Source organism: Entelurus aequoreus, linkage group LG06, assembly GCF_033978785.1.
Source record: "Entelurus aequoreus isolate RoL-2023_Sb linkage group LG06, RoL_Eaeq_v1.1, whole genome shotgun sequence".
NCBI lineage: Eukaryota > Metazoa > Chordata > Actinopteri > Syngnathiformes > Syngnathidae > Entelurus > Entelurus aequoreus.
The window spans coordinates 3057436-3069611 of record NC_084736.1 but is presented as its reverse complement, the minus strand read 5'-3'; the positions used below and the strand labels follow the sequence as shown (position 1 = coordinate 3069611).

General features: G+C 39.6%; 1 protein-coding gene across 1 annotated transcript; it reads right to left on the bottom strand.

Moving 5' to 3' along the window:
* Positions 1-954: 954 nt before the first annotated feature.
* gfer (growth factor, augmenter of liver regeneration (ERV1 homolog, S. cerevisiae)) lies at positions 955-11455 on the bottom strand. Its single transcript, XM_062049839.1, has 3 exons — positions 11046-11455; positions 7226-7425; positions 955-4464 (listed from the first exon to the last, which is right to left on the bottom strand). The coding sequence occupies exons 1-3, from the start codon at positions 11250-11252 to the stop codon at positions 4302-4304; spliced, it is 570 nt and encodes a 189-aa protein (XP_061905823.1). The 5' UTR covers positions 11253-11455; the 3' UTR covers positions 955-4301.
* Between the last annotated feature and the right edge of the window lie 721 nt (positions 11456-12176).

The following is a 12176-nucleotide window of genomic DNA, read 5'->3' as shown; positions in this document are numbered from 1 at the left end:
TTCTGGGTATTTGTTCTGTTGTGTTACGGTGTGGATGTTCTCCCAAAGTGTGTTTGTCATTCTTGTTTGGTGTGGGTTCACAGTGTGGCGCATACTTGTAACAGCGTTAAAGTTGTTTATACGGCCACCCTCAGTGTGACCTGTATGGCTGTTGACCAAGTATGCCTTGCATTCTCTAGTGCAGGGGTCACCAACCTTTTTGAAAGCAAGAGCTACTTCTTGGGTACTGATTAATGCGAAGGGCTACCAGTTTGATACACACTTCAATAGATTGCCAGAAATAGCCAATTTGCTCAATTTACCTTTAACTCTATGTTATTATTAATAATTAATGATATTTACACTTAATTGAACGGTTTAAAAGAGGAGAAAACACGAAAAAAATGACAATTAATTTTGAAACAGTTTATCTTCAATTCCGACTCTTTAAAATTCAAAATTCAACCGAAAAAAAGAGGAGAAAAACTAGCTAATTCGAATCTTTTAAAAAATAAAAATAAAAAAAAAGAATTTATGGAACATCATTAGTAATTTTTCCTGATTAAGATTAATTTTAGAATTTTGATGACATGTTTTAAATAGGTTAAAATCCAATCTGCACTTTGTTAGAATATATAACAAATTGGACCAAGCTATATTTCTAACAAAGACAAATCATTATTTTTTCTAGATTTTCCAGAACAAAAATTTTTAAAAAAATTCAAAAGACTTAGAAAATAAGATTTAAATTTGATTCTACAGCTTTTCTAGATTTTCCAGAATAATTTTTTTGAATTTTAATCACAATAAGTTTGAAGAAATATTTCACAAATATTCTTTGTCGAAAAAACAGAAGCTAAAATGAAGAATTAAATTAAAATGTATTTATTATTCTTTACAATAAAAACAATAAATTTACCTGAACATTGATTTAAATTGTCAGGAAAGAAGAGGAAGGAATTTAAAAGGTAAAAAGGTATATGTGTTTAAAAAAGGTTGTATTTTTTCTCTAAAATTGTCTTTCTGAAAGTTATAAGAAGCAAAGTAAAAACATTAATGAATTTATTTAAACAAGTGAAGACCAAGTCTTTAAAATATTTTCTTGGATTTTCAAATTCTATTTGAGTTTTGTCTCTCTTAGAATTAAAAATGTCGGGCAAAGCGAGACCAGCTTGCTAGTAAATAAATACAATTTAAAAAATAGAGGCAGCTCACTGGTAAGTGCTGCTATTTGAGCTATTTTTAGAACAGGCCAGCGGGCTACTCATCTGGTCCTTACGGGCTACCTGGTGCCCGCGGGCACCGCGTTGGTGACCCCTGCTGTAGTGTGTGTGTAAAAGCCGCATATATCATGTGACTGGGCCGGCATGTTGTTTGTATGGAGGAAAAGTGGACATGACGACAGCTTGTAGAGGACGCTAAAGGCAGTGTCTTTAAGACACGCCCCCAATATTGTTGTCCGGGTGGCAATCGGGAGAATGGTTGCCCCGGGAGATCTTCGGGAGGGGCACTGAAATTCGGGAGTCTCCCGGGAAAATCGGGATGGTTGGCAAGTATGATTGTGGTACATTATTAGTCTGATACTGTTCATGTTTCAACGCTGCAGGAAAGAGTCCAAATAAATGTGTACTGTACTTTACAGTCACTCATCATGTGATTTATGGCTTTTGCTAAGTGATTACAAATCATGTCTAAGGCGTCGGTGTGGCTGTGCAAGTGGTATGTTGGTGGCACCTTAGCTGTTTGCACAAGATACTGACGTGACCCAGCTTTGTTTTTAGCTCCATGCCGCACTCTGATTGGTGGTTGGGATCCAGGGCGAGACACAGCAGGGAATGGACCAGCCAGGTCACGCTTACTTCTATTGTCTGTTTGAATACAACTACATCTGAAAATATCCCAGCTGTGACTTATGGAATTGTAATAATCATTGACTTGTCCATTTTCACGAAGGGTGCCCTTTCTTGAGCCCCTCAGGATGTCTGCACGTGCCTGTCCGACACAATGTCCATACACTCTGGCGTACCAGTGTCACCTTACCATTTCAATTGCAAAACAAACATTTGGATTAGGAGCCAAGTTCAGATACCTCGTCACAGATAGTTGGTGCAACCAATGCCACAGTAAAACAAAAACCGATAGCAATGGCTAATAATAACGTCCATCCAATATTTCTCTATATAGCAGACATTTATCCATGAAAATATAGAGAAGTACACTCTGTAAGGTAAATGCTGCACAATATTACTGTAGTTGTAGATTGTATAATCTTGTTTGATCCAATATTCATTACTGATTTGCTATGCACCTACTCTTCAGGGTCTTCAGGCCAGGGTCTTCTAAAGATCCCAAAAACTGGTTTTAAAAGCCGTGGAGACCTGGCATCCCAGGCTATAGCTCCCAGACTCTGGAATCATTTGCACCAGTGTGTTAAAACTTAAGAAACATTTGAAAAATTCTCTTTTTAGTAAAGCTTTTAGGTAATGCACCGTTTAACGGTCAATTTTAATCCACTTTGTATCCTTTTTATGATGTTTTCATTGAATTGTTGTTTTACTTCACCTATGTTTTGTACAGCGCTTTGTCATTTGATCTGTGAAAAGCGCTTTATAAATAAAGTGTACTTACTTACTTATGTAGAAGTTTATTTTTTTATTAAAAAGCATGATACATGACACAATTTTTGCGTTTTTTGGGGCTCCCAGAACAAATGAATTTCAAAGGGTAATATTAAGGGTGTAACGGTACGTGTATTTGTATTGAACCGTTTCGGTACAGGGGTTCCGGTTCGGTTCAGAGGTGTACCGAACGAGTTTCCACACGGACATATTAAGTAGCGTAACGCACGTTGTGTAAACAATGCACACCGAGGCACAACACACGGCATGCTAGTAGCTAACGGGCTAGGATATGTCCTCTTTTGCGGGGCTGTCAGGGCGGAGTTTCTCAAATGCCTCAAATGTCCGGCATTTTGAGTTAGGGTTGCGTGTATTTTCAATGTACGTCCAGGGTTAAGAAGGGGTTAAAAACAAAACTAAACAGCAGCATTGGTGAGGGAGGGGCAGAGAGAGAGAGAGAGAGTTATGATAAACGCGCATGCGTCGCCAGGCTCTGCTTTTTATCCATAGATTTATCACATTTAATGTTTTATTATCTATAGCAGGGGTGTCAAAAGTGTGTCCCGGAGGCCACAGCTAATGTTTTAAAGGCCCACGGCACATTCTAAAAATACTATTCAAATCAACAAAAACAGAACAAAAGTGAAATAAAAAAGCTTAAAGGTGAAATGTCATTTAGAAAAAGTTGCAATGTTGACTAATAAAACAAAGCTGTTTTTTTTTTCTTTCAAACTGTCATTGCTCAAAACATAATATTGAATCAAAATCAATGTTGTTATGAATTATTGACCTATCCAAGGTTCCCATTACTTCACATCAAATATTACACTAAGACAAATATTTTTGGTGGAAGATTTTGCAAATTTGGTAAATAAATAACCCAAAAATGTATATTTTGTTGTTTTCTTACTGTACCGAAAATGAACCAAACTGTGACCTCTAAACCGAGGTACGTACCGAACCCAAATTTTTGTGTACCGTTACACCCCTAGTAAATGCTGTACAATATTACTGTAGTTGTAGATTCTATAATCTTGTTTGATCCAATATTCATTACTGATTTGCTATGCACCTACTCTTCAGGGTCTTCAGGCCAGGGTCTTCTAAAGATCCCAAAAACTGGTTTTAAAACCTGTGGAGACCTGGCATTCCAGGCTATAGCTCCCAGACTCTGGAACAATTTGCACCAGTTCCTCCGTGATCTTGACTGTTAGAACTTTTAAGAAATAATTGAAAATTTCTCTTTTTAGTAAAGCTTTTAGTTAATGCACCTTTTAACTATCAATTTTAATCCACTTTGTATCCTTTTTATGGTGTTTTCATTGAATTGTTGTTTTACTTCACCTACGTTTTGTACAGTGCTTTGTCATTTGATCTGTGAAAAGCGCTTTATACATAAAATGTACTTATGTAGAAGTTTATTTTTCTTATTAAAAAGCAAGTTACATGACAAATTTTTTGTGTTTTTTAGGGCTCGCAGAAATGAATTTCAAAGGGTAATATTGATTTGAAATAAGAATATTTTGTGAGAGGAGAAGGAGACTCATAAGCCGAGTTACTACTGCATCTTAGCATTAGTGTTGGTCGTAAAGGGACCTTTTCTCCATTCTGTTGACAGCAACTCCACTTGGAATGAAATAATTTCCTTCCACGTGCGCAGAAGCGGAACGCTTCCACACTCGGAAAGTTCTGGGAGGATTTGTCTCAGTCACAGGAACCATCTTTCCATCCGTCCTTCCATCTCTCGTCCACTCGGGAACAATCGAACTCCGGCTTCCCCAGACGCACGTTGACGTTGTTGTGGAGTCGACACAACCACTGAGACAAGGCGTGACGGCTGCGGGTGTCCGGCTGATTGCTTCTTAGTCTGAGGGGAGAGACCACGTTATCTGAACAACTGCCTCCCACAAAGAAATACAGCAAACATGTAGTCAACGGGCCACATTCAGCGAGCGTTCTGGAGAACAAATGTTGTTCTTCGGCCCACTTACGAAGTTTTTAAGGAGATTTGTGTATTCACCAATGTTTTCTCAGCTGGGATTTGTTCGTAGGTAAGAACCAAATCTAGAGCACTCTTAGGGTGGCCTATTTGTTCTTAAGTGTGACAAGTTCCCTTACTTCTATTGTCTAATGTTGAATTAATATCATATATAGATTTAAAGAACACTATATTGCCAAAAGTATTAGGCCAGCCATCCAAATGATGAGAATCAGGTGTCCTAATCACTTGGCCCGGTGTATCAAATCAAGCACTTAGGCATGGACACTGTTTCTACAAACATTTGTGAAAGAATGGGCCACTTTCAGTGATTTCCAGCGTGGAACTGTCATAGCATGCCACCTGTGCAACAAATCCAGTCCTGAAATTTCCTCTCTCCTAAATATTCCAAAGTCAACTTTATTATAAGAAAAGTGAAGAGTTTGGGGAACAACAGCAACTCAGCCACCAAGTGGTAGGCCAGGTGAACTGACAGAGAGGTCAGCATAGTGCAAAGACTTTCTGCACAGTCACTTGCTACAAACTTCATGTCACCTTCCAATTAGCCCACGTACAGTACGCAGAGAGCTTCATGGAATGGCTTTCCATGGCCGGGCAGCTGTATCTAAGCCATACATCACCAAGTCCAATGCAAAGCGTGGGATGCAGTGGTGTAAAGGACATCACCACTGGACTCTAGAGCAGTGGAGACGCCTTCTCTGGACTGATGAATCACACTTTTCCATCTGGCAATCTGATGGACCAGTCTGGGTTTGGAGGTTGCCAGGAGAACGCTACATTTCGGACTGCATTGTGCCCAGTGTGAAATTTGGTGGAGGAGGAATTATGGTGTGGGGTTGGTTCTTCAGGAGTTGGGCTTGGCCCCTTAGTTCCAGTGAAAGGAACTTTGAATGCTCGAGGACAGTGGTCCCCAACCTTTTTGTAGCTGCGGACCGGTCAACGCTTGAACATTTGTCCCACGGACCGGTGGGGGTGGTGGTGGTGGGGGGGGGGGGGGGGTATTTAAAAAAAACAACAACATTTTTTTATTAATTTTTTTCCATAAAGAAATACAATCATGTGTGCTTACGGACTGTATACCTGCAGACTGTATTGATCTATATTGATATACAATGTATATATTGTGTTTTTTATGTTGATTTAATTAAAAAAAAAATAATAATAATAATAATTTTTTAAAAATTTTTTTTAATTTCTTGTGCGGCCCGGTACCAATCAGTCCGCGGACCGGTACCGGGCCGGTGGTTGGGGACCACTGCTCCAGGATACCAAAACATTTTGGACAATTCCATGGGATGGCACTTCAAGTTCATATGTGAGTAGAGGCAGGTGGCCAAATACTTTTGGCAATATAGTGTATATATATATATAGTGTATATATATATATATATATATATATATATATATATATATATATATATATATATATATATATATATATATATATATATATATATATATATATACACACACTACCATTCAAAAGTCTGGGGTCACCCAAACAATTTTGTGTTCGAGCCTTCATTTCTAAGAACAAGAATAGACTGTGGAGTTTCAGATGAAAGTTCTCTTTTTCTGGCCATTTTGAGCGTTTAATTGACCCCACAAATGTGATGCTCCAGAAAGTCAATCTGCTCAAAGGAAGGTCAGTTTTGTAGCTTCTGTAACGAGCTAAAGTGTTTTCAGATGTGTGAACATGATTGCACAAGGGTTTTCTAATCATCAATTAGCCTTCTGAGCCAATGAGCAAACACATTGTACCATTAGAACACTGGAGTGATAGTTGCTGGAAATGGGCCTCTATACACCTATGTAGATATTGCACCAAAAAGCAGACATTTGCAGCTAGAATAGTCATTTAGCACATTAGCAATGTATAGAGTGTATTTCTGTAAAGTTAAGACTAGTTTAAAGTTATCTTCATTGAAAAGTACAGTGCTTTTCCTTCAAAAATAAGGACATTTACATGTGACCCCAAACTTTTGAACGGTAGTGTATATATATACATACACATATATATATATATATATATATATATATATATATATATATAGACAGACAGACAGCAAAATGAGCAATATATAGACATTTCAAAATACAGTGTGCGTGTATAATGTACAGTATATATCATACTGTATATATAATATGTAAATATTACATATGTTTTATTTTATATTGCTACTACGGTACATTTTTAGTCTACTTTATACCTGCATTATCCTTTCCATCCTTTATAAGTGAACTACTGTGTGGAACAATTTCCCTTGTGGATCATTAAAGTTTGTCTAAGTGTAAACACCTGTTACTTTCTACTGTTGAGTAATAATCTGGATGGACTGCATTGAACTCCCCACTTCGTGTAAAGGAATCATGAAGTGAATGAAGTCCGCTTACATACGAGGGGCTGTGGTTAGCACCACGGTCTAGAAACGGGGGTTGGAATCTCCATTGGTGTTTGCATGTTTCACCAAAAAAAACCTGTGTGATGTGCTAATTGGATGCTCTAAATTGCCCATCTGGTGCCCCGGCCCTCACCTTACATCCGCTGGGATAGGCTCCAGCTCACCTGTGACCCTAATGAGGACCCCCCCGCCCCCGCACTATAGATAATGGAGTTGTGAGGTCTGACCTGTCCCTGAGGTCCTCTGCACATTCATCACAGGGGAAGAACTTGGAGAAGAGGTGAAAGAAGTGTCCCATGTCTTGCTGCTGGCCGGGAGTAGGTGTCTCCGGGTAATACGCCGCCATGGTGTGCAGAAAGGACCAGGTGTTGCGACCCAGTTCCTCCCGGTCAAGTGGGCATTGAGGGTCTTGAGGCTCTTTGGACTCCTAGAACATTGACAAAGTGACACATCAATCATCACAATATTATGTCAGACCCACTCGACACCGAGGATGTCGTTGTGGCTTGTACAGCCCTTTGAGACACTTGTGATTTAGGGCTATATAAATAAACATTGATTGATTGATTGATTGATCTAGACAAGTTGTAACAGTAGTTCATGTAACATAGTCTTTTTCAACACACACTAGTGTGCCGTGAGATATTGTCTGGTGTGCCGTGGGAGATGATGTCATTTCACCTAATTGGGTTAAAAATATTATTTGCAAACCAGTAATTATAATCCGCAAATGTGTTGTTGTTGTTGTTGAGTGTCGGTGCTGGTTAGAGAAAAATAAACAAAAGACATCGAAGCTTATGTAAGGCTATGCAAAACTAAACTAAAACTGAACTGGCTGCGAAGTAAACAAAAACAGAATGCTGGACGACAGCAAAGACTTACAGCGTGTGGAGCAGACGGCGTCCACAAAGTACATCTGTACATAACATGACATCACCAAAATAGGAGTGCAAGACAAGAAGTAAAACACTACACACAGGAAAACAGCTAAAAAAGTCCAAATAAGTCAGGGTGTGATGTGACAGGTTGAGACAAGAGCTATAGTGATGCATGCTTGGTGACGGTTTGAATTCATATCCAACAATTGCGATAACGACTTTTTACTGTCAATATCGGCTTCTGAGTTTCATTTTTTAATGTTTTCTGCTGGTGATGTGCCTTGGGGTTTTTTCAATGGAAAAAAATGTGCCTCGGCTCAGAAAAGGTTGAAAAACACTGCACTGGTGTACCGTGAAATACAGTCTGGTGTGCCGTGGGAGATTACCGTATTTTTCAGACTATAAGTGGCAGTTTTTTTTCATAGTTTGGCCGGGGGTGCGACTTATACTCAGGAGCGACTTATGTGTGAAATTATTAACACATTAGCGTAAAATATCCAATAATATCACTGACGTAAGAGACTAGACGTATAAGATTTCATGGGATTTAGCGATTAGGAGTGACAGATTGTTTGGTAAACGTATAGCATGTTCTATATGTTATAGTTATTTGAATGACTCTTACCATAATATGTGAGGTTAACATAGCAGTTGGTTATTTATGCCTCATATAACGTACACTTATTCAGCCTGTTGTTCACTATTCTTTACACATTTTAAATTGCCTTTCAAATGTCTATTCTTGCTGTTGGATTTTATCAAATACATTTCCCCCAAAAATTTGACTTATACTCCAGTGCGACTTATATATAATGTTTTTTCCTTCTTTATTATGCATTTTCGGCCGGTGCGACTTATACTCCGAAAAATACGGTATGTCATTTCACTTAATTGGTTAGAGCTGGGTAGAGTAACCGTGTAATACTCTACCATACCAGTAGGTGGCAGCAGGTAGCTAATTGCTTTGAAGATGTTGGGAACATGGTTTGTTGTGATCACAATATGCAGACGACAGCAGGAGGCAGAGTGCAGGTAAAAAAGGTAACTAATGCTTACACCAAAAAATGAACAAAAGGCTTAGGGAAGGCTGTGCAGAACAAAATTAAAACTGAACTCGCTACAAAGTAAACAAAAACAGAATGCTGGACGACAGCAAAAACTTACAGCGTGTGGAGCAGACGGCGTCCACAAAGTACATCCGTACATGATGACAACACCAAAATAGGAGCGCAAGACGAGAAGTAAAACACTACACACAGGAGAACACTTAAAACCTCAACAAAAAAACCCTCAGTACTTTGAGACAAGAGCTATAGTGATGCATGCTTGGTGATGCTTTAAAGCATGGGTGTCAAACTCTGGCCCGCGGGCTAAATTTGGCCCGCCGTGTAATTTCATTTGGCCCTTGAGGCAATATCAAATTAACACTAGAGCTGGCCCGCCGATTATCTACAGCGGCGGTGCCGCGGTAACAATGCATTCACCGCTAATTCTCATACCTAGTGGTTAGAGTGTCCGCCCTGAGATGGGTAGGTTGTGAGTTCAAACCCCGGCCGGGTCATACCAAAGACTATAAAAATGGGACCCATTACCTCCCTGCTTGGCACTCAGCATCAAGGGTTGGAATTGGGGATTAAATCACCAAAAATGATTCCCGGGCGCGGCTACGCTGCTGCCCACTGCTCCACTGATCAAGGGGATGGGTCAAATGCGGAGGACAAATTTCACCACACCTAGTGTGTGTGTGACAATCATTGGTACTTTAACTTTAACTTTAACTTGCCAAACCTCCCGGGATACTCCCAAATTTCAGTGCCCCTCTCGAAAATCGTCACGTCCGCTTTTCATCCAGTCCGAGTGCTGGCCCAGTCACATAATACGTGCGGCTTCTGCACGCACACACAAGTGAATGCAACACATACTTGATCAACAGCAATACAGGTTACACTGAGGGTGGCCGTATAAACAACTTTTACACTGTTAGAAATATACGCCACACTGTGAATCCACACCAAACAAGAATGACAAACACATTTTGGGAGAACCTCCGCACAGTAACACAACATAAACACAACAGAACAAATACCCAAAACCCTTTGCAGCACTAACTCTTCCGGGACGCTACAAGGTGGGTCTGTGTGTGTGGGTGTGTGTGTGTGTGTGGGGGGGGGGGGGGGGGGGGGGGGGGTTTGGTGGTAGCGGGGGGTGTATTTTGTAGCGTCCCAAAAGAGTTAGTGCTGCAAAGGGTTCTGGGTATTTGTTCTGTTGTGTTTATGTTGTGTTACGGTGCGGATGTTCTCCCGAAATGTGTTTGTCATTCTTGTTTGGTGTGGATTCACAGTGTGGCGTATATTTCTAACAGTGTTAAAGTTGTTCATACGGCCACCCTGAGTGTAACCTGTATCGCTGTTGAGCAAGTATGCGTTGCATTCACGTGTGTGTGTGCATACAGAAGCTGCACTTATCTTATGACTGGGCCGGCACGTTGTTAGAATGGATGAAAAGCAGACGTGACGACAGCTCGTAGAGGACATTAAAGGCAGTGCCTTTAAGGCACGCCTCCAAGACTGTGGTCCGGGTGGACTACGAGATATAATGACTGATGAATACCTTCATTCGATAATGAAGGTTGCCTCAGCTCAAAGCCTGAGCCCCGACATGAATGAACTAGCATCCAAGAAAAGATGTCAGGTATCTGGCTTGGGCACATCAGATTAGATCAGTGTGTTGCAAACTGAGCAGTTTAAAGTCCTGAATGGTTGCTTTATTCATTGTTATTTTATTTTCACATTTATTATTAGCCTGTGGAAAAAGTTCATGTTGATATTTACCTCAGAAGGCTGCAAATAGAAAAGAGGCATTCAATTTTTATTTAAATTGTATTTGATATGCCATTGATATTTTTTAATTATTATTATTATTATTATTTGAAACTCAAATTTTGCATGTCACTATAAAGTTATATAAGCCTTGCTTGTTCAATATTCAATGCAAAACTTGTTTGGGTCCCTATTGAAAGGTTCATTTGTTCAACCTTGGCCCGCGGCTTTGTTCACTTTCACATGTTGGCCCACTCTGTATTTGAGTTTGACACCCCTGCTTTAAAGTCATATCCAACAAGGACTCAGGGAAGGTTGACAAACAGTGACGCAACACATTGAACTGTCACCTCCACAGCAGACGTCGTCTGGCGCTTCTGTTTCTTCATCCACGATGTAAAGTCCGTACACGCACGACACTGCTTCTTCTTCACCGGCTGCTCACCGCCGGACTTGTCCTCAGAAGTGGACTTGCTCTCAGAAGTGGACTTGTCCTCAGAAGTCACGCCGGACGCGGCCAAAGGGAGTCCCTGAGAGTCTGAGGAGGACGCAGCCATGTTGGGCTAATGCTCACCTCATTGGCCACTGACTTTCTCACCAAATATATAAATATATATATGTATATATATATATATATATATAGCAACTGTTAACTTGCAAAATGACCCATGTTCCAAATACTATCAACAACAATCAATAGTATTTGCGACTGTACGAGGATTTCCGTGTCGTATGTCTATGACCTCACCGAGATATTGCCCCGTGGTTCCGGGTATGACGACATAACTGGGCGGGGTTTATATTGTAAAGTGGACAAACACTGCCATCTAGTGGTGAAGAAGGAAACCTCCAACAAATTATACAGCAGCGACAAAACCTCTCCTGTCTTTTTTTTCTATTGGTGGGCAAATGATGTTTGGTAATTCAAATTGTGTTGAATAGTTGAACTTGTCATGTTTGAAAGCTTTTACATTTTTAACATAACATGTTCAGAAAGATTGCTTCCATATGCTGATGATTTGATACATTGCCATTATTATTTTTCTTCTTGAATATTTTTTTGTGTATTGGTAAGTTTTTCACATCAGTACTTGCGCTTTGGCTCTAACTTTTTTAAGGATTGCACTTTGCTTTATTGTGTGAATGCTCCAAACATTCACACGTATGGTTTTCTACACCAAAATTCATCTATTTATTATTGTGTGAACGCTCCAAACATTCACACATATGGTTTTCTACACAAAAAAATAATCTATTTATTACTGTGTGAATACTACAAACATTCACACATATGGTTTTCTACATCAAAATGAATCTATTTATTATTGTGTGAATACTCCAAACATTCACACATATGGTTTTCTACACAAAAATTCATCTATTTATTATTGTGTGAATGCTCCAAAGCATTCACACATATGATTTTCTACACCAAAAGTATCTATACAGCCCTTTGAGACACTTGTGATTTAGGGCTATAT